Consider the following 20,289-nt stretch of genomic DNA (forward strand, 5'->3'; position numbering starts at 1 on the left):
TGACTGAGCTACACAACTGCCTCTAGTTTGTGTCTTTTAATTTGCCTGTTTTATCTAAGTTGTCAAGTTAATTGCCATAAAGCTGTTCATAATATTCCCTTATGATCCATAGAATATACAGTGAAGTCACTGCTCTCATTTCTGATTTTGTTAATTTGTGTTTTTTCCTCTTTTTCTTTTCTGATCAGTCTAACTAGAGGTTTTAGGTTTTTAATGATACCAACTTTTGGTTTCATTGATTTTATCTCTCCCTTTTTCTGTCTTATGTCTCATTGATTTCCACTGTGATCTTTATTATTTTCCTTCTTCTACTTACTTTAATTTGCTCTTCTTTTTTATACTTTTCTTAACGTAGAAGCTGAGGTAATTGATTGAAGACCTTACTTATTTTCTAATATAGGCACTTGGTACTATAAAATTTCCCCCAAGTGCTATCTTAATGGCTTCACATAAATTTTGATATGTTGTATTTCATTTTCAGTCAGTTAAAAATACTTTCTAATTTCCTTTTGATTTTTTCTTTGATCTATGGATTATCTATAAATGTGCTACTCTGTTTCAATATTTGAGGATTTTTCAGAAAGCTTTCTATTATTAATTTCTAATTTAATTTCAATATGATCAGAGGATATACAGTTATGATTTTTTTTAAAGATTTTATTTATTTATTCATGAGAGACACAGAGAGGCAGAGACACAGGCAGAGGGAGAAGCAGGCTCCATGCAGGGAGCCCGATGTGGGACTTGATCCCGGGACTCCAGGATCATGTCCTGGGCCGAAGGCAGGCACTAAACCACTGAGTCACCCAGGGATCCCCCTACAGTTATTATTTAAATCATTTTAAATTTATTGAAAATAGCTTTATGACCCGGAATAAGTTCTATCTTGTAACTGTTTCATGTGCTCCTGGAAAGAATATTTATTCTGCTATTATTAGGTGCAATGTTCTTCAAATGTCATTTAGATCAAGTTGGTTGATAGTACTGTTCAAATCTTTTGATATCTTTTCTAATTTTCTGTACTTGTTCTATTAATTACTGAAAGAGGTGTATTGAAATTGCTGACTATAATTATGGATTTTTCTATTTCTCTTTATAATTCTATCCATTTTTGCTTCAAGTAATTTGAAACTCTATTAGTGGGTATATAAACGTTTGGAATTGTTATATCCTTTATCATTATGAAATGACTTCTTTATTCCTGAGATTATTCCTTGCCCTGAAATTTTCTTTATTTGATATTAATGCAGCCACTCCAGTGAGAATTTGACAAATCAAATTCTTTTGACTTGTGTTGACATAGTATATCTTTTCCCATCTCTCTTTTTTTTTTCCAGGCAATTGATGTTTTTGTATATAAAGTATGCTTCCTATAGGCAGTATATTGTTGGGTCTTCCTTTTTCTTATGTACTATTTTTGTTTATTTATTTATTTATTTAGGAGGTTAAAACAACAATTATTTATTTAGCTGAAATATTTATTTATTTATTTATTTATTTATTTATTTATTTATTTGACAGAGAGAAAGAGAGAGCATAAGCAGAGAGAGCAGCAGGCAGAGGGAGGAGAAGCAGGCTCCCTACTGAGCAGGGAGCCCAACATGGGGGGGCTCAATCCTAGACCTGGAATCATGACCTGAGCTGAAGTCAGACATTCACCTGACCTAACCACCCAGGCTCCCTTCCTTTTTTTCTTTTTCTATTTTTTAAGTAAACTTATCCCCAACATGGGCTCAAACTCACAGCCCTGAAATCAAAAGTTGCATACTCTACTGACTGAACCAGCCAGGTGTCCCTGGGTCTTCCTTTTTTATCCAATCTTACAACCTCTGCTTTTTATTGAAGTATTTAGGTCTTTTACATTTAGTTGTCATCTTATTATGTGTTTTCTATTTGTCCTATCTATTCTCTGTTTCTTTTCCTCCCCCTTTTTTTTACCTTCTTTTGGATTTTTTCTTAAGGTTTTATTTATTTATTCATGAGAGACATACAGAGAGAAGTAGAGACCCAGGCAAGAGGGAGAAGTAGGCTCCATGCAGGGAGCTCAATGCAGGACTCCATCACAGGACTCCAGGATCACACCCTGAGCCAAAGGCAGCCACTCAACCACTGAGCCACCCAGGTGTCCCTACCTTCTTTTGGATTAATTTGATGTTGCTATGGTTTCATTTTATCTCCTTTGTCAAATATCTATGTAATTCTTCATTGTGTATTTTAGTGGCTGTTCTAGAGTTTATGTAAAGAGCCTTAACTTATCACAGACTACTTTCAGGTGATATAATGCCTCTTCACATATAATATAAGAACTTTATAACAGTATACTTCCAATTTTCCTCTCCTATTTGTGCTATCATTATTATATATTACACTTCTACAAACCTCATCATATATTGTTATTATCTTTGCTTAAATTATCTTTTTTTAAAGATTTTATTTATTTATTTGAGAGAGAGCACAAGCGGGGGGAGGGGCAGAAGGAGAGGGCAAAGCAGGCTCCCCCCTGAGCAGGGAGCCTGATGTGGGACTCAATCCCAGGACTCTAGGATCATGACCTGAGCAGAAAGCAGACACTTAACCAACTGAGCCACCCAGGTGCCCCTAAATTATCTTTCAAAGAGCTTTAAATAACAAGGAAAAACATCTTTATTTTCTATTTTTATATTTACCCATATATTACCATTTCCACAGTTATTTGTTCCTTTGTATAGATCCAGATTTCTACCAGGTATCTTTCTTCTGCCAGAAGGACTTCCTTTAACATTTCTCATAATGCAGGGCTACTACTGATTAATTCTTTCAGCTTTTCTATGTCTGAAAAAGATTACTTCATTTTCACTTAAGATGTAAATAATTTTATTTTTTAAATTGTAGTAAAATATACATAACATAAAATTTACCATCATAACCATTTTTAAGTTTTGAGTATAATAGTGTTAAGTCCATTCACATTGTTATGCAACAGATCTCCAGGAGTCTTTTTATCTTGCAAAACTGAAACTCTATAACCATAAAACAATAGCTCCCATCCTCTCCCCTCAGCCCCTGGCAACCAACATCCTACTTTCTGTCTCTATGAATTGACTACTCTAGCTATCTCGTGTAAGTGGAATCAAACAACTTTTGTCCTTTTTTGTCTGGTTTATTTCACTCATAACATCCTCAAGGTTCATCCATGTTGTAGCATGTGTCAGAATTTTCTTCCTTTTTAAGGTTGAGTAATATTTCATTGCACGTGTATACTACATTTTGTTTATCCAGATCTCTTCCCTCCCAAACAGAGCATTCAGCTCCTAATGTAGGAGTATCACTAAGACAGAAGAATATAATTCTCCCCACTCATAGTTCCAAAGCTGTGGCTCAGAAATTTTGGCTGAGATGGGGAGAACTAAGCCATAAAACAGATGTTGGTAATCTTTTCCCAAAGGAACTGGATTCATTTACAACAGAGCATGGAGAAATTCAAACCTAAAGACACTCTTTTATTTTTTTTTTTTTATTTTATTTTTTTTTTAAAGACACTCTTTTAAACAGTAAAGACAGGGATCCCTGGGTGGCGCTAGCGGTTTGGCGCCTGCCTTTGGCCCAGGGCGCGATCCTGGAGACACGGGATCGAATCCCACATCGGGCTCCCGGTGCATGGAGCCTGCTTCTCCCTCTGCCTATGTCTCTGCCTCTCTCTCTCTCTCTCTCTCTCTCTGTGACTATCATAAATAAAATAAATAAATAAAATAAAAAATAATAAACAGTAAAGACAGGGCACCTGGGTGCTCATCCAGTTGCCTTCAGTTCTGCCTTCAGTTCAGGTCATGATCCTAAGGTCCTAGGAGCAAGCCCTGCATTGGGCTCCCTGCTCAGCAGGGAGTCAGCTTCTCTATCCCTCTGCCCTTTTCCATGCCCCAGGCTCAGAATGCAGTGCCCCAACACCTCATGTTGCTTCACTATTTCCTTTAAGTCTCTCAACTGCTCTGCCTGCTTCCATTCCAGCCTCCTTTCTGACCCATGGTCCCTAAACCAGCAAGAAAGATTTTTCTAAAATGCAAATCAGATCATCACACACATACACACACATCTGTAAAACCCTTTCAGGCCTCTCATTGCCTTCCATAGAAACTTCCACATAGCAGGTAAGTCTCCTTACTTTTCTGAACCCTCCCTTCCCCTGTAGCCTACCCCTCTGCTTAAACCACATCAAACTTGCTGTTTCCCAAATGGCTTTTGCCTGTCTCTGCCTAGCTGGATGCTGTCCACTTTGCCAGAGGTGAAGTCTCCCCCTTTTCCACCTGGTTATTGGCCACATCCTCTAAGACACAAGCTTAATGATTGCCTCCTCCCCCCTGATTCCCATTCTGGATTAGATCTTTTCTTTTTAAAGTTTTTCTTTTAATTCTACTGAATTGACATAGAATATTATATTAGTTTCAGGTGTACAATACAGTGATTCTGGATTAGATCTTGCTACATCTTGAGGCCATTGGATCACCTCCTCCACAGCATTTATCACAAGGCATTGTAAATTTTCTTTTCTTTAAAAAAATTTTAGGGATGCCTGGGTGGCTCAGCAGTTGAGTGTCTGCCTTTGGCTCAGGGGGTGATCCCAGGATCTGGGATGAGTCCCACACTGGGCTCCCTGCATGGAACCTGCTTCTCCCTCTGCCTATGTCTCTACCTCTCTCTCTCTCTCCCTCTCTCTCTCTGTGTGTCTCTCATCATAAATAAATAAATCTTTTTAAACATTTGCTTTGCTTTTTTTGTTGTTTTTTTATCTAGCTTCCTCACCAGACTCTTTACCTGTGCATTTGTAGTACCAAGCTCAGTACCCAGCACATAGCTAATGCTCAATAGATGTTTGCTGAGTGAATGCTGGGTGACTAGAAGGCACCAGAGGAATACGACTGGAGACAGGAAGAGAATCTAGGCAGTTTTTACAGTGACCAGGAGGGCAGTGTTACAGGAAAGGCTAAAACCAAGGCTGGGGCAGCAGCAATAAAGAACCAATGGGGGGCAGCCCCAGTGGCGCAGCGGTTTAGTGCCGCCTGCAGCCCAGGGCCTGATCCAGGAGACCCTGGATCGAGTCCCACATCGGGCTCTCTGCATGGAGCCTGCTTCTCCCTCTGCCTGTGTCTCTGCCTCTCTCTCTCTCTGCATCTTGCATCTCTATGAATAAATAAATAAAATCTTAAAAAAAAAAAAAAGAACCAATGGGATTTATAAAGACAATGGCTTGAAATCTGCAAAACAATCTTAAACCAAGGAATAAACCCGTGTGGTTTGGGGCCCTCTTTCTGAGAGGTGAAGGAGGGTACACCATGGAATGTGGCTGCTCTGGAAGCTGCTCTGTGAACAGGGACAAAGTGTGGTTTGTTTGGTGGGGACAGGGAAGGATCAGTGCAGCTCTCTGCCAGCCAACACATGGCCTCTTCCACACCCCACCTGGGATCCTCCTGGACCTGCTGTGCAGCAAGAGGTTTGTGGATCAAGGACTAAACTCTGGAGTCACACAGAGTTGTGAGGATAGTAGGGAATGAAGCATACGAATATTGGGAGTACCAGGGTGGCTCAGTCAGTTAAGCGTCCTACTGTTGGTTTAGGCTCAGGTCATGATCTCATGGGTTGTGGGATGGAGCCCTGCATCAGGCTCTGTGCTCAGTGGGGAGTCTACTGGAAGATTCTTTCCACTTGTCCGTCCCCCTAGTTGTCACTCTTATACCCTGTCTCTCTTGTATATATAAATAAGTCTTTCAAAAAATACTTGGGATGAACTTGAAAAACATTATGCTAAATGAAACAGGTTAGGCACAAAAGGACAGATACTGTATGATTGCACTTATATGAGGTACTGAGAGTAGTGACATTTATAGAGGCATCTGCAAAAGAAGAAAAAAAAAGAAAGAAAGAAAGAAAGAAAGAAAGAAAGAAAGAAAGAAAGAAACTAAGAAAAGAAAGAAAGAAAGAAACTCATAGAGATAGAAGGTAGAATGGTGGTTAACAAGGGCTGCAGGGAGGGGAATGAGGAGTTAGCATTTGATACGTACAGGATTTTTTCTTGGGGAATATTAAAATGTCTGGAGGTGGGTGGTGGTGATGGTTGCACAACAATGTGAATGTACTTAATGTCACTTGAAAAGGGTAAAATAGTAAAAATTTATGTTATGTATATTTTATCACAGTAAAACAATTGCTCCTGACCAAAAAAAAAAAAAAAAATCAGAGATGATTCCAGTCCCTTGAGGAGCTATGCTAGTTTTCTGACTTCAGAGAAACAAATATCCCAGAGAAGAGCCTAGAACTGATTCCATCATCATTCCAGATAGAGGAGCTTCCTAATTCCCACAAGCCTGGCACTGAAGGGCACACAATTTTTGCCACTTTAAAGCATAGCTGCCGATCTTTGAGCTCGCTGAGTAAATGCTATGAGCAAAGCTCTCAACCTCCCAAGTTGAAAAAATTTATGGACAAGAAATTATCATTGAAATTAAATGATGGCAGACATGTCCAAGGCATATTGCAAGGATTCGATCCATTCATGAATCTTGTGATAGATGAATGTGTGGAGATGGCAACTAGTGGACAACAGAACAATATCGGAATGGTGGTAATACGAGGGAATAACATCATTATGTTAGAAGGCTTGGAAAGAGTATAAACAATGGGTGTGTTCATCAGAAGAAATCAACTGCTTCCACATGTCCCCTGTTCATAGTATCTGTTTTACTACAATACAAGAATCAGGTTGCCTGCATTTTTTTTCTTTTTTTAAAAAAAGGATTTTATTTATTTATTCGAGAGAGAGAGAGAGAGAGGCAGAGACACAGGCAGAGACACAGGCAGAGGGAGAAGCAGGCTCCAGGCAGGTAGCCCGACGTGGGACTCTATCCGGGATCTCCAGGATCACACCCCCGGGGGAAGGTGGCGCTAAACCGCAGTCCACCAGGGCTGCCCCACTTGCATTTTCATAGTGAACTTTTTTGTTAAACTTTTATAATGGTCAAAAAATAAATAAATAAAGCATAGCTGCCTCTGAAATAGCAGAGCTGGGAGCTCCCTAAGGAGTGTCTTGGGCCAATGATGCCCTCACTTGCCAGTAACTTGGTCACCCATAGCTAGTTAGGCCAGAGCTGGGGCCAGATGCTATGTCCCTTGACCTTGGGCCCATTGCCTGTCCATAAACCAACTTACTCTTAGCTTTCCCATTTACATCAGTGGCTCAAGGAATTTCTCTAGGGCTAACTCTACCATCTTGTGATGCATCTCCATTTTTTTTTTTTTTTCTGTAGCAGATGCTGTGGTAAAACACATATCAAATGAACAAGACGATCTCTCTTCTGGTGGGCATCTTCTCTGTCCTTAACACCATCCAGTTCCTCATCTTTGACTTGAACCACATTACATCCATTGGCTACGAGGAAAAAATCGACATCTACATGGACACAAAATCAGAGGTAATATCTTGGATCATGATCCAGAAGAAGTCTATCAGCATTGTCTTATCTACCATGACCATCCTGTTCAGCGTGTTCCTTCTCTATTGCATCCGCATGAACAACTACGTGGGGCTGCTGTGTTATGCTGTGTGGATCATCACCTATGAGCTCATCAACTTCTCCATGGTCATACTCATCAACGGGATCATCAAAGAGCAGTTCAAGGAGCTGAGTTACCTGAACTTGATCTTCCAAATCTCCCATATGCTTCTGCACTTCCTCTCCCTGCCTTTCATCTCTAAGCATATCTACTTCCTTTACAAGGACCCTAAGACTTTAAGTAAGATAGGCCGCCGCAGGCACTCCTCCATCTGTACGGTCGATTCATGGTCACCTGTTGGGATGGGAACATTGTACCGCAAGTTAAACTGAACTGTGCCAGGAAGAAGAGAAAGAGAGGGACCATGCTCCCGACGATAGCTCCCCTTCTTCCTGCCTGTTGATTCTGTTGGTTTTGCTTACCTTTTCAGGGTTCTTGAGTATTATTTACAACTATTCTTGGGGGAGGGTGGGTTGCATGGATCAATTATTGTGCATGTGTTTGTGACTTGTTTTAGCTTTTTATTATATACTGCCTTTGTTCTTGCTTAACCCTCTTACTGATGTATGCTATTACTTCTCATGATCCCCTCCTCTCTGCACGTCCCTAGTTTCTAATTTTTGAAACCTCATTTGAAGCCTCATTTTGAAGCCTCATTTTGCTCCTGCATTTAATTGCAGAAAGAATCTCTTTCCAGCTTCATGTATCACTCTGCTTCTCTCATACTTTTTGGAAAGCACTTCCTCCTATTGGTCCATAACATAGTAAGAAGAATCCTCATTTAAGAAAGCTCCAGGATTTTTTTCCGTTTTAGGACTATTGACATTTTGGACTGGAAAATTCTGTCCTGTATGGAGCTGTTCCCTGCATTAGAGGATGCAGCAGCATCTGTGACCTCTACCCACTAGATAGTATCCCCTCACACGTGTGACAACCAAAAATATCTGCAGGTGTTGCCAAATGTTCCCTGGGAGGACAAAATTGCCCCCAATTGAGAACCACTATTTTATTATATATTTCTTTATTTTTATTTTTTTAGTAATCTCTACACCCAATGTAGGGCTCAAACCCAGGACCCTGAGATCAAGAGTCACACGCTCTTCCAACTGAGTCATCCAGGTGCCCCAAGAATCACTATTTAGAGCAATACACTCCCAGTGTTGAGAGCTAGTATGCCACTACTGTTAACTAAAGGAGAGCATCTTTTACTGAGAGCTCTTTACATTCAATACCAGTCATTTTAATTCTTTTTTTAAAGAATTTATCTATTTATTTATTCATGAGAGAGAGGGAGAGAGAGAGAGAAAGAGACAGGCAGAGGGAGAAGCAGGCTCCATACAAGGGAGCCCGACGTGGGACTCGATCCCTGATCTCCAGGATCACGCCCTGGGCTGAAGGCGGCGCTAAACCGCTGAGCCACCCAGGCTGCCCGAGTCATTTTAATTCTAATGCTCCCATTTTACGGCTTGATGAAACTGAGACTCAAGGCACTTAAGTGATGTGACTGAGGTCGCATGGTAGCAAAAGCAGGATTTGATTCTAGATCATCTGACTATATATATATATATACACAACATCTTGGTTCCCTGAAGCACTCTTATCTTTACCAAGATAAAAAAGAGGGACCTCCTTTTAGGATATTTCTTTTTCATTCCAAATATGTTGGAGGTGAAGCCAAGGGACACATTTATTTTAATCCCACTCCTCCAAACCACGAGCATAGTGACTGTAGCTCACTTTTACCAAACACATAGTAAGTGCCCGGTGCTATTCTAATAATTCACTCAATTCTTCCCACCGCCCTGCGAGTACCAGATTTGGACGCAGGCCAGTACCTAAAATGACCACCAGATGGCAGTCAGCAATAAGCTTTTGATTAGTGCTGTTTGCCTTCCAGACCAGATCCTCTAGGGGCGGCTGATGAGGGATTTAGGGAGCCTGGAGCTGATTGATGACTGAGGACTCATAGTGTGCGTCGCCGCCCTAGTCTCACAAGGCGTGCATTGTCTGGTACCAGAAACAAAAAATAAAACATGAGCTGACTTCTGACTCTAATCCCCCATCTCAGCTGGGGTGGCATGGTGGGGACCTGGCTGACTGGAGACCCATGTGCAGAAGAGGTGGAGAGGGACACAGAATCCCAAGAATCAGCTAAGAGTTACCTGATGCCAGGAAGCTTAAGAGGATCAGATAAAGGCTGTGCGCCCCTCTACACTAGGACTCCTCAAAGTGTGGCCTGTCGGCCTCCCCATCCCAGCTTCCCATTCTCTTGAGAACCCATTCCAGTCCACCAAGTCTGCTCTTGGTAAGGCGGTCTCCACACTGCCCAATCCTGAGCTCAGCTTTCTCCTGCCATGCTGCTCCATGGCTGTTGACCAACTAACTGATCCTTCCCTGACCTGCAAACAGCGCTCTCTCTTGGCCTGTAGGACTCAAAGGCCATCCCTCTGCATTCGCCACCTGCCTTGTTGGCCCTCCTCATCTCCCTGACATCCAGACATCAGAAGTGCTCCCTGTCATCCCACTGATCTCCTTCCTAACTGCTCTCCTCCCTCCCTCTGCTCCAGCCACACTGGCCTCCTTGCAGTTCCTCCTCCACACCCAGTATATGCCAGCCCTGGGGCCTTTGCACGCGTTGTTTCTTTAGCCTGGAATGGTCTCACTCCAGGTATCCACTGGCTTCCTCTCGTTTCCTTCAGATGTCTGCTCAAAAGTCACTGGAGAGGCTTTTCCTACCAATTTATGTGAACCCAACCCCTCCCCATGCCCTCCCTCTGTAACCCACTTAGCCTGCTTTATTTTTTTTTCATAACGCATATCACCTGACTTACTCCATACAATTATTACCTCCTCTACCCCCCAAAATACGAGCACCATATTTTCTTTATTGCTGTCTTCCCAGCAGCTAGAACAATACCCGGCACATAGCATGTGCTTGATAAATATTTGTGGAATGAATAGACACAGACTCTCCACAGAATAGAATGAAGGACTGTTGACTGTTTTCCACCAGGTGGTTATGGTACACAGACTGGTGAGGGCCAATGTCTTTCTGCTCTTCAGCCTCCCTTCCTTCTCCCTTCTTACTCACTTCTGAAGTCAGCAGATCATTACAGGTGGAAATATTCACAAGGGGTACAATTTCAGCTTCCTTGTCCCTCCCTCCCTTCCTTAACTCTCTTTCCCTGCACCAGCTGCTGACACTAGACATACCACCTCGTTTCCTGGCTCCACCTCATCAAGCTTAAAACCAACCTTTCGAAGAGTGCAGGTGCCCCCGAGAAGGGCATATTCCCAGAGCTGTCACCACCTAACCCTCCCCTCCAGCCCCATGAAGGTCTCTGCCCTTCCGGCCTCCCTTGCTTCACTAGGTTTGCTGAGTGTCTACTGTGTAGCAGGGCCTGAGCCTGAGGAATATCCTAGAAAGTAAGACACAGCCTGCATTTCAAGAAGTGCCCAGCCTAGGGAGGGCTGAGTCACTCAGGGCCATTGGGCCCATATGATGGGTGCTGAGGGAAGCACTGGGGGCCATAGGAGGAGTCTCTTGGAGATTGGAGAGCAGGGAAGTCTTCCTGGAGGAGGAGACCTGTACACTGTAGCTGGAAGAGGCCCGAGAAGGGAGGAGAGAAAACAGAGAGGTGACAGCCTGAGAAGGTGCAGATACCCCTGGAGTTACCTCGGGGTGAAGGAAGAAGATCTGTGTGGGGGATGATAGTGTCAAGAGGAAGCAAGCAGACACGTACTTCCCCAGAGAGAAGAGGGTCTCCCCTTTTCCCACGGTCTCTGCTGGCTGCTCCCGGAAGGTGTTTGCTCTTCAGCACACAACCACGAAATATTTCTGGGCATCTTTCCCACCTCACTGCTGTCACCTGTACTTCCCAGTTTCCCCTAGCAGCCGAGTCTTTGGGGGGACAGAATTCGTTCTTGTTTACTTCTCCCTGCTGGTTTTAAGATGTGTCAAATGTTCCCATCTATTTTACTTCTTTTTTTCCCCAGGGCTTAGGTATCCATTCCCCCTGCTTCTTTTCCCCAAAAAATGCCCACATCAATTACTAATATCCTCAGCCCTTAAAGCCCCCCCCCTTTTTTTAAGATTTTATTTATTTATTTGAGAGAGAGAGCACAAGAAGGGGGAGAGGCAGAGGCAGATACAGAGGGAGAAGCAGACTCCTTGCTAAGCAGGGAGCCTGATGTGGGGCTTGATCCCAGGACCCCAGGATTATGACCTGAGCCAAAGGCAGACACTTAACTGACTGAGCCCTCCCAGGTGCCGCTCGAAGCCCCTCTCTTTCCCTTTCTTTGGTCTCTCTCCACCATCAGTCTCTACATATGGTCTGATGCTTTGCTGTTTTTTTTAATCCATTTGCCCACCTGATAAAAGGTGAATGAAGGCCTCTGACGCCAGCCCCTGACTCTCAAGACAGCCTTTCACACAGGTTAGTTGCTCAGTGAGTGAGTGAAAAGAACCCTCCTAGGCTTGTTTTCCCATCCCTTCCATCCCCTCATCTGTTGTTAGTAAAATAGCAACTTTAAATGCTTAAATTTGGGGTGCCTGGCTGGCTCAGTCAGGGGAGCCTGTGACTCTTGATCTCAGGGTCATGAGTTCAAGCCCCACATGGGGTATGGAGATTACTTAAATGAATAAAACTTTTTTTTAAAAAAATGCTTACATTTCTTTTTCTAAATGAATTATGAATTTCTTCCCTGGACATAGGCTTTACAAATGCCTTCTGACCGTATTAATCTTGTTGCACAAAGGCTTTCTAAGCATGTGTTTGTGCATGTGACTATGTGTGTTTGTGTATCTGTGTGTACATGCATATTTCTGCATCTGTATGACATGTTTGTGTGATTGTGGATATGTAAAAATCTGAGTCAAACAATTATCTGATGATTGTCAGAAATAACTTACTTTTTTTTTTTTTTTTTTTTTTGGAGGGGGATGAGAGGGCAGAGAAAGAAGGAGACAGAGAATCTTAAGCAGACTCCACCCCCAGTGTGGAGCCCATGGAGAGGGGGATGATCTCACAACCCTAAGATCATGACTTGAGCCAAAATCAAGATTCAGCTGCTTCCTGTTGGTTAAGTGTCTGCCTTTGGCTCGGATCATGATCTCAGGGTCCTGGGATCTAGCTCCCTGTTGGGCTCCTTGCTCAGTGGGGAGCTTGCTTCTCTCTCTCCCCCTGCCCCTCCCCCTGCTTGTGCTCTCTCTCTTCTTTCCCAAATAAATAAATAAAATCTTAAAAAAAAAAAAAAAAGACAGCCGCTTATTGACTTAACTGACTAAGCTAGCCAGGCGCCCCAGAAATGATTTACATGTTAAAGATATAAAAAGGTTTGGGGCACCTGGGTGGCGAAGTTGATGGAGTGTGCGACTCTTGATCTTGGGATTGTGAGTTCAAGCCCCAAGCTGGGTGTAGATATTACTTTAAAAAATAAAATATAGGGATCCCTGGGTGGCGCAGCGGTTTAGCGCCTGCCTTTGGCCCAGGGCACAATCCTGGAGACCCGGGATCGAATCCCACGTCGGGCTCCCTGCATGGAGCCTGCTTCTCCCTCTGCCTATGTCTCTGCCTCTCTCTCTCTCACTGTGTGCCTATCATAAATAAATAAAAATTAAAAAATAAATTAATATAATATAATAAAGATATAAAAAGGTCAAAAAATGCCAGGCTTTATTCTTTTCCAAAGTTTGCTTCTACCTACCATGGCTGTCTTTCCTCTTCAAAAATACATCCCAAAAGGGCCAACACTAGAAGACATCTTTTTTTTTGAGCCATCCAGGTGGCCCTAGTTGAGATGGTTTTTTAAAGCATTCTTTGTACAATAACCACCCTCCTTCCTCACCTTTGGACATCATGGAACACACCCACCACGCTCCCTAAACATGTGCATTCATGCTTCCCCTCTCTCTCTTTTTATTTCATTTTTTCTTCTTTTTTTAAATTTTTTTTTAAATTTTTTTATTTATGATAGTCACAGAGAGAGAGAGAGAGGCAGAGACACAGGCAGAGGGAGAAGCAGGCTCCATACAAGGAGCCCGATGTGGGATTCGATCCCGGGTCTCCAGGATCGCGGCCTGGGCCAAAGGCAGGGGCTAAACCGCTGCGCCACCCAGGGATCCCCTCATTTTTTCTTCTTTTATTCATTCATCGAAATGCATGGCTTACCGACTGTATGTTGGGCGTTGTGGTAAGAAGCAAGGCAAAGGGCACCTGAGTAGCTCAGTCGGTTAAGTGTCTACCTTTGACTCAGGTTGTGATCCCAAAGTCCTGAGATCAAGTCCCACACCGACTGAACAAGGAACCTGCTTTCCCCTCTCCCTCTATCTGCCACTTCCCCTGCTTGCTCGCTCATTCTCTCTCTCTCTCTCTCTGTCAAATAAAAATAAATAATATCTTTTAAAAAAATAAATAAGGGGGACCTAAGTGGCTCAGTCAGTTAAGCATCTGCCTTTGGCTCAGATCATGATCCTGGGGTCCTGTCCCTCTCCCTCTGCCTCTCCACCTGCTTGTTCTCTCTCTGTCAAATAAATAAATAAAATCTTAAAAACAAATAAATAAAAATTAAAAGAAAATAAAATCATAAAAGAAAAGTGAGGCAAAAATAAAAAATGAGATGCAGTCCTGGCCCTGAATCAAGAAAGGGGACAAATGAGGAAGAGGAAGTAATTATGATATTATACAACAAATCAGGTAATGGAGGTAAGTGCAAAGTGTTATGTTATTTCTATTTCTCAGTGGTTCATTCAACCCATATATATTAAGCACATGCTCCACATCAGGTCCTGTTCTAGGTATTGGAGCTTCAGGGGAAAAGAAAACAGAGTTCCTACTCTCATGAAATTTGTGTTCTAAGGAGAGAAGGTTAATGAATGTGTAAGTATATCCAATAATTTCAGGGGCACCTGGCTTAGCCCAAAGAGTGTGTGACTTTTTTTTTAAAAGATTTTATTTATTTATTCATAGAGACAGAGAGAGAGGCAGAGACATAGACAGAGGGAGAAGCAGGAGCCCGATATGGGACTCGATCCTGGAACTCCAGGATCACATCCTGAGCCAAAGGCAGACACGCAACTGCTGAGCCACCCAGGCATCCCAAGAGTGTGTGACTCCTGATTTTGGGGTCATGAGTTTGAGCCCCACGTTGGGTGTAGAGATTACTTCAAAATAGAATCTTGAGGAGCAGCTGGGTGGCTCAGTGGTTGAGCATCTGCCTTCAGCTCAGGTCATGATCCCAGGGTCGTGGGGTCGAGTCCCACATCAGGCTCCCTGTGGGGAGTCTGCTTCTCCCTCTGCCCATGTCTCTGCCTCTCTTTCTGTGTCTCTCATGAATAAATAAATAAAATCCTTAAAAAAAATAAAATCTTGAAAAATAAAAATAATGGTTTCAACTAGTGATAAATGCTAAGAAGAAAATGAAACAAGGTGATATAATAGAGCTTCATCCCAGATAGTGAGACTTCACCAGTCCTAATAATTGCTGCCTCTTGAGATTGTTTCCAGAATAGCCCTGAGACCCAAAAGAGATGGGCATCTAGGAGGCCTTCGGATAAGGGATGTCTCTCTGAAGAGGTGGTGCTTAACAAGACTGGGAAGGTCTGTGGGAAACACATTTCAACCACAGGGAACAGCAAATGAAAAATTCTAAGCAAGGGGAAACAAGTGTAAAGCATTCAAAGACCAGTCAGAGAGCCAGTGACTGGAGCTTCGTGAGTGAAGGCCTGGAGGATATGGTGACTCAACTGGTCTTGGGTTCCTCTCAACTGCTCTGAAGTGCCTTCCTGCATCTCAGAGTGGAACCCTAAAACCCAGTGTTCCAGACTCCCTTGCAGCTCCAGTCCTGGAGACTGGACACGGAGTATGAACTTGGGAAGACAGAACTGAAACAGAAGCTGGGGGGTTGAGCAAAATGGGTGAAGGGGAGTGGGAGGTATAGGCTTCCAGTGATGGTGTAAGTCATGGGTAAAAAAGACACAGAACAAGGAAGACAATCAATGATAATGTAAGAGCAATGTACGGTGATGGAGGTTAGCTACATTTGTGGTGAGCACAGCATAATGTAAAACTTGTCAAATCACTATATTGTACACCTGAAACTAATATGACATTGGTATATTATATCAACTACACTTGAATTTCATAAATGAATGAATGAGTGAATGAATGAATGAAGTGAAGCAGAGGCCATCTTCCTGATGTCTTTGAGTTTGCTGCTGGCCAACTAAGTTACGGAGTAACCAGCCCTGTTTCTCTGCAGCCACCTTCCAGTGTTTGGTCACTAGCTCTGCTGCCAGTCGTCACCTCCTGATCCCTGGGTTATGGTTGTGTTTTCTAGAACTCAGCAGTTCCGAGCATGGCCTCTTGATTCCCACTTTTCTGAGGGGGCAGCAGCAGCAGCAGCTCCCTTGGCAGGCGGGTCAGCAGTGTTACCCCCAGGGGCCCAGCACAAAACCTCTTGCACCCTTCCAAGGATTGGAAAAGAACCAATTCCTTCTGTGCACTCAAATGCCTCAAATGCCTGTAATGCCTGTAGTCGTCTGCGGTTTCTTGCAGCTGGTCCTGAGTGAGCTGGGGGTTTGGGAGACCCAGCACTCACCTTCGAGAGACCCCTCCATTACACAGGCCAGTGTCTGTCTGCCCTGCCTCCTGTTTACCAGTGCAGAGTCAGCTCCCTGCTTGTAACAAAACATCTTCCCTCACTACCTCAGGATAGTTCATGCTTGGTCCAAGAATTGTTGGCAGTCTTTTTTTAAAAATTTTTTTTTTTTTAATTTATGATAGTCACAGAGAGAGAGAGAGGCAGAGACACAGGCAGAGGGAGAAGCAGACTCCATGCACCGGGAGCCCGACGTGGGATTCGATCCCGGGCCTCCAGGATCGCGCCCTGGGCCAAAGGCAGGCGCTAAACCGCAGCACCACCCAGGGATCCCTGTTGGCAGTCTTAATAACAAGTCTGCAAGTTTCCTTTTGTCTGCCATGCTTGTCCAATTGCTAAAAACAAAAACAAAACACATGAGGCACCTGGGTGGCTCCGTGGTTGAGCATCTACCTTTGGCTCAGGGCGTGATCCCAGGGTCCTGGGATCAAGTCCTGCATTGGGTTCCCTGCACGGAGTCTGCTTCTCCCTCTGCCTGAGTCTCTGCCTCTCTCTCTGTGTCTCTCATGAATAAATAAATAAAATCTTTTTTAAAAATGTGGGTAGATGTGGCAGGCTTGGTTTCCTCTGGCTATCTTTCCCTGAGTAGGTTATACTTGGCCAGATGTTCATAGGCCTGCCCTTTATTACAATCCCCACAGGCTAACCAGATAAGAAAATGATACTGGTCTGAATTTCCCGGTGACCTGCCAATTACAGTCAACACTTTTGGAGTGTTACCATAAGCAAGCCTGTACAAAAAGCACCAAGGGAGATGTGAGCTTCCCTCCAGGTGCTGAGAGTCTAGTGAGGAAGAAACACACAGATAGACCAAATAACAAATGCTGGGTGTCTTCCAAGCACTCCTCCGAATGAATGAACTAATTTAACTTTGACAACAATGCTGTGAAATAAATCATTGTTTTCCTCATGTCACAGATGAGAAAACTAAGGCCCAGGAAAGTTAAGTCGCTCTTCTAGGAGTCACATGTAGAGTTCACTGCCGGGGTTTGAACCCAGGTAACCTGGCTCCAGAGCCTCTGCAGCCGATCGCATCCAGGCAGCGTGGGAGGCTCTGTGAACGTGCTGCAAGAGCAAAGCAAAGACAGAAGTAACTCAGCCCAAGGGGATCAGGGCAGGCTTCCCCTCAGAAAAAAGTCTTCCGTCTTCTGGTCAGTTCGGTAGACGTGCATGGGACCTGGACTTTGTGCTGGTCCTTGAGCAGGGTGCTGGGTGTGGAAAGGTGAGCCAAACCTGTCTTCCTGCCCTTGAGGGGCTCATAGGCAGGAGGGGAAGCTGACAGCTAAGAACATTAATTGTGATGTGGAATAAGAGGGCTTCTAAGCAGGGGGAGGCAGAGATAGCATCAAGGAGGGTGTCAACCCTGCAGGGGACTTACTGGTAAGCAAAAGCTTCTTTGAGGAGGGGACGTACAAGTTGGGCTTTGAACAATGAAGATGGTTTGCCAGGCTGATAATTTGGGTGGGGTTGGCGTGGGCGACAATTGAGGGAAGGGCAGAAGGCATCCCAGATGGAGGGAACAGCAAGTGCAAAGACAAGGAGGTGGGGAACGCGATGATGTGTCTGAGGGTGTGGGAGCCCAGCTGGGCTGCCACGATGCTAGTGGCAGCGGCCAGAAGGGAGGCTGCAGAGTGAGTGGCAGCCATCTCTGGAAGAGACCACTGCACTGTGCCAAGGAATTTGCACTCTGCGCCCTGGGGAAGTGTGCGAAGTATGGGTTGTAACCCACTTGAGTATGTGAAATCAGTTTAGTAGGTCAGGACCTATATTTTTAAAAAGGAAAAGAAAATTGAATGGAATAGACAAGAATAAAGAGACATAATACTATTTGTATTAAGAGTACCAGGGCACCTGGGTGGTTCAGTCAGTTAAGTGTCCAACTTTTTTCTTTTAAGGTTTTATGTATTCATTCATGAGACACAGAGAGAGAGAGAGACACAGGCAGAGGGAGAAGCGGGCTTCATACAGGGAGCCCACTACGGGACTCAATCCCAGGACTCCAGGATCATGACCTGAGCCAAAGGCAGATGCTCAACCACTGAGCCATCCAGGTCCCCCAGAGTCCAACTTTTGATTTCAGCTTAGGTAATGGCTTCAAGGTGGTGAGACTCACCCCCAAGTCAGGCTCCACACTCAAGTGGGTAGTCTGCTTGGGATTCTCTCTCTCCCTCTCCTTATGCCTCTCTCCCCACTCCTCTCTCTCTCTCTCTCAAAATAAAAGAGTAAATACTAAAAAAAAAATTAAGTACCATTTTAGGGGTGCCTGTTTGGCTCAGTCAGCAGAGCATGCAACTCTTGGTCTTGGGGTGGTGAGTTTAAGCCCCACACTGCGGGTAGAGTTTACTTTAAAAAATAAATAAAGGGAGCATTTTAAAAAATGTTTTAAAAAATAAATAAAAATAAAAATGTTTTAAAAGAGTAAGTACCATTTTGTGAAAATGTTATTTCAATTATATGCAGGGTAGCAGATACCGCAAGCTTTCCATCAATGCATTCTCCTATTTTAATTTTAATATCAGATCCTCAAGTGTTGACACTTGGCTGCCCAGTGAAAGACTGTATTTTCTAGCCTCCTTTGGCAGTAGGGTGTGGTCATGTTAGTAAGTTCTGGCCAATGCAGCATAAGCAGTGGTGGTGAGTGTCAACTCTGGGTCATGCTCCTAAAAAGAGTGCACTTCTTTGTGTCTTTTCCCACTAATTGGAATACGGATGTGATGGTCAGAATTGGAGTAGTCACCTTGGGCTCAGAATTAGAAGCACACCTCCAGACTATAAAAGAGGAGTCATGTGAAAGAGAAGTTAACATCTAGCTTATTTAAGGTATGCTAACATTGCTATTACATTATCTCAGACCAATCCCTAGTTGACATATGTGTGAATAAATGCATGTATGCTTGTGTTCATATATGTATACGTGTTTATACACACAGCCCAGGCTATATTGTAAATTATTATTACTATGGATTGTAGTAAGAGAGAGAGAGAGAAACTGCCTGTCCTTAAAAGCTGTTTTAAGCAAGTGAGAAATATGGTAAGTTTTGGGTTCCCAAGCTAAAAAGAATCTGAAGATCACTTAGCCCACTTGTTCTCTCTTCTAACCGATAGGGAAACTTAGGCCCCCCAGGGGTTAGGTAACTGATTCAAGGTCCCAGGGCTGAGTGGCAAAAGCTGGTCTTTGAACTCTGATCTCTTCATTCAAGACTGGGCCCCTTCAAACTTTTTTTTTTTTTAAGTAAGCTTTACACCCAATGTGGGGGTGAACTTATGACCCTGAGACCAAGAATCACGTGCTCAACTGTCTTAGACAGCCAGGCACCCCCAGACTAGGCCCCTTCGTTGTCACCAGTCAATAAAGATTCATTTACTCTTTCAGTCTTCAAACATTTTTCTGCATCACATTATTCTCTAATTCAATTCAAATCAGAAAATATTTATTGTAAACCTGTCATATAATAAATTGTAAAGACAGAAAGGACCTTCATGAAAAGCTCCTTAATTGGGGATCCCTGGGTGGCGCAGCGGTTTGGCGCCTGCCTTTGGCCCAGGGCACGATCCTGGAGACACGGGATCGAACCCATGTCAGGCTCCCGGTGCATGGAGCCTGCTTTTCCCTCTGCCTGTGTCTCTGCCTCTCTCTCTCACTGTGTGCCTATCATAAATAAATAATAAAAAAATTTTTTTTTAAAAAAGCTCCTTAATTGGTATCATAGGGGCACCTGGGTGGCTCAGTGGTTGAATGTCTGCCTTTGGCTCAAGTCGTGATCCTGGGGTCCTGGGATCGAGTTCTGCATCAGGCTTCCTGCAGGGAGCCTGCTTCTTCCTCTGCCTGTGTCTCTGCCTCTCTGTGTGTCTTTCATGAATAAATAAATAAAATATTTTTAAAAATTAATATCATAGATGGATACCAAAGTAAGTATGGATCTGTATTCATGCATGGATGATCATGTGTACATGTGTCCCTGGCTCTGACCCCTGAGAAGGTGTAGAACCATGGACACCCCAGTAGATGCAGTAGCAATTGCAGTAGCAATTGAGCACATCTAGGGCTCAGATTTGGTTTTTAAATATCTTTCTCCAATGAAAAAAAAACAAGCTTCTTTGGACCAGTGG

General features: G+C 43.6%; 1 protein-coding gene and 1 pseudogene across 3 annotated transcripts in view; both read left to right on the forward strand.

The window, feature by feature from the left end:
* Positions 1-8,072, forward strand: part of TMEM217B (transmembrane protein 217B) — a 48,906-nt gene extending 40,834 nt beyond the window's left edge. For 2 of the 3 annotated variants that reach the window (XM_072833217.1, XM_072833216.1), the window contains exon 2: positions 7,275-8,072. In XM_072833217.1, coding sequence (XP_072689318.1) covers positions 7,302-7,853 — 552 coding nt within the window. In that variant the 5' untranslated portion in view covers positions 7,275-7,301 and the 3' untranslated portion in view covers positions 7,854-8,072. The remainder of the gene's footprint in view (positions 1-7,274) is intronic. The other variant, XM_072833218.1, reaches the window with a different exon arrangement.
* Positions 6,247-6,724, forward strand: LOC140636350 (small nuclear ribonucleoprotein G pseudogene; annotated as a pseudogene).
* Positions 8,073-20,289: the final 12,217 nt, after the last annotated feature.

Source organism: Canis lupus, chromosome 7 (assembly GCF_048164855.1).
Source record: "Canis lupus baileyi chromosome 7, mCanLup2.hap1, whole genome shotgun sequence".
Lineage (NCBI taxonomy): Eukaryota > Metazoa > Chordata > Mammalia > Carnivora > Canidae > Canis > Canis lupus.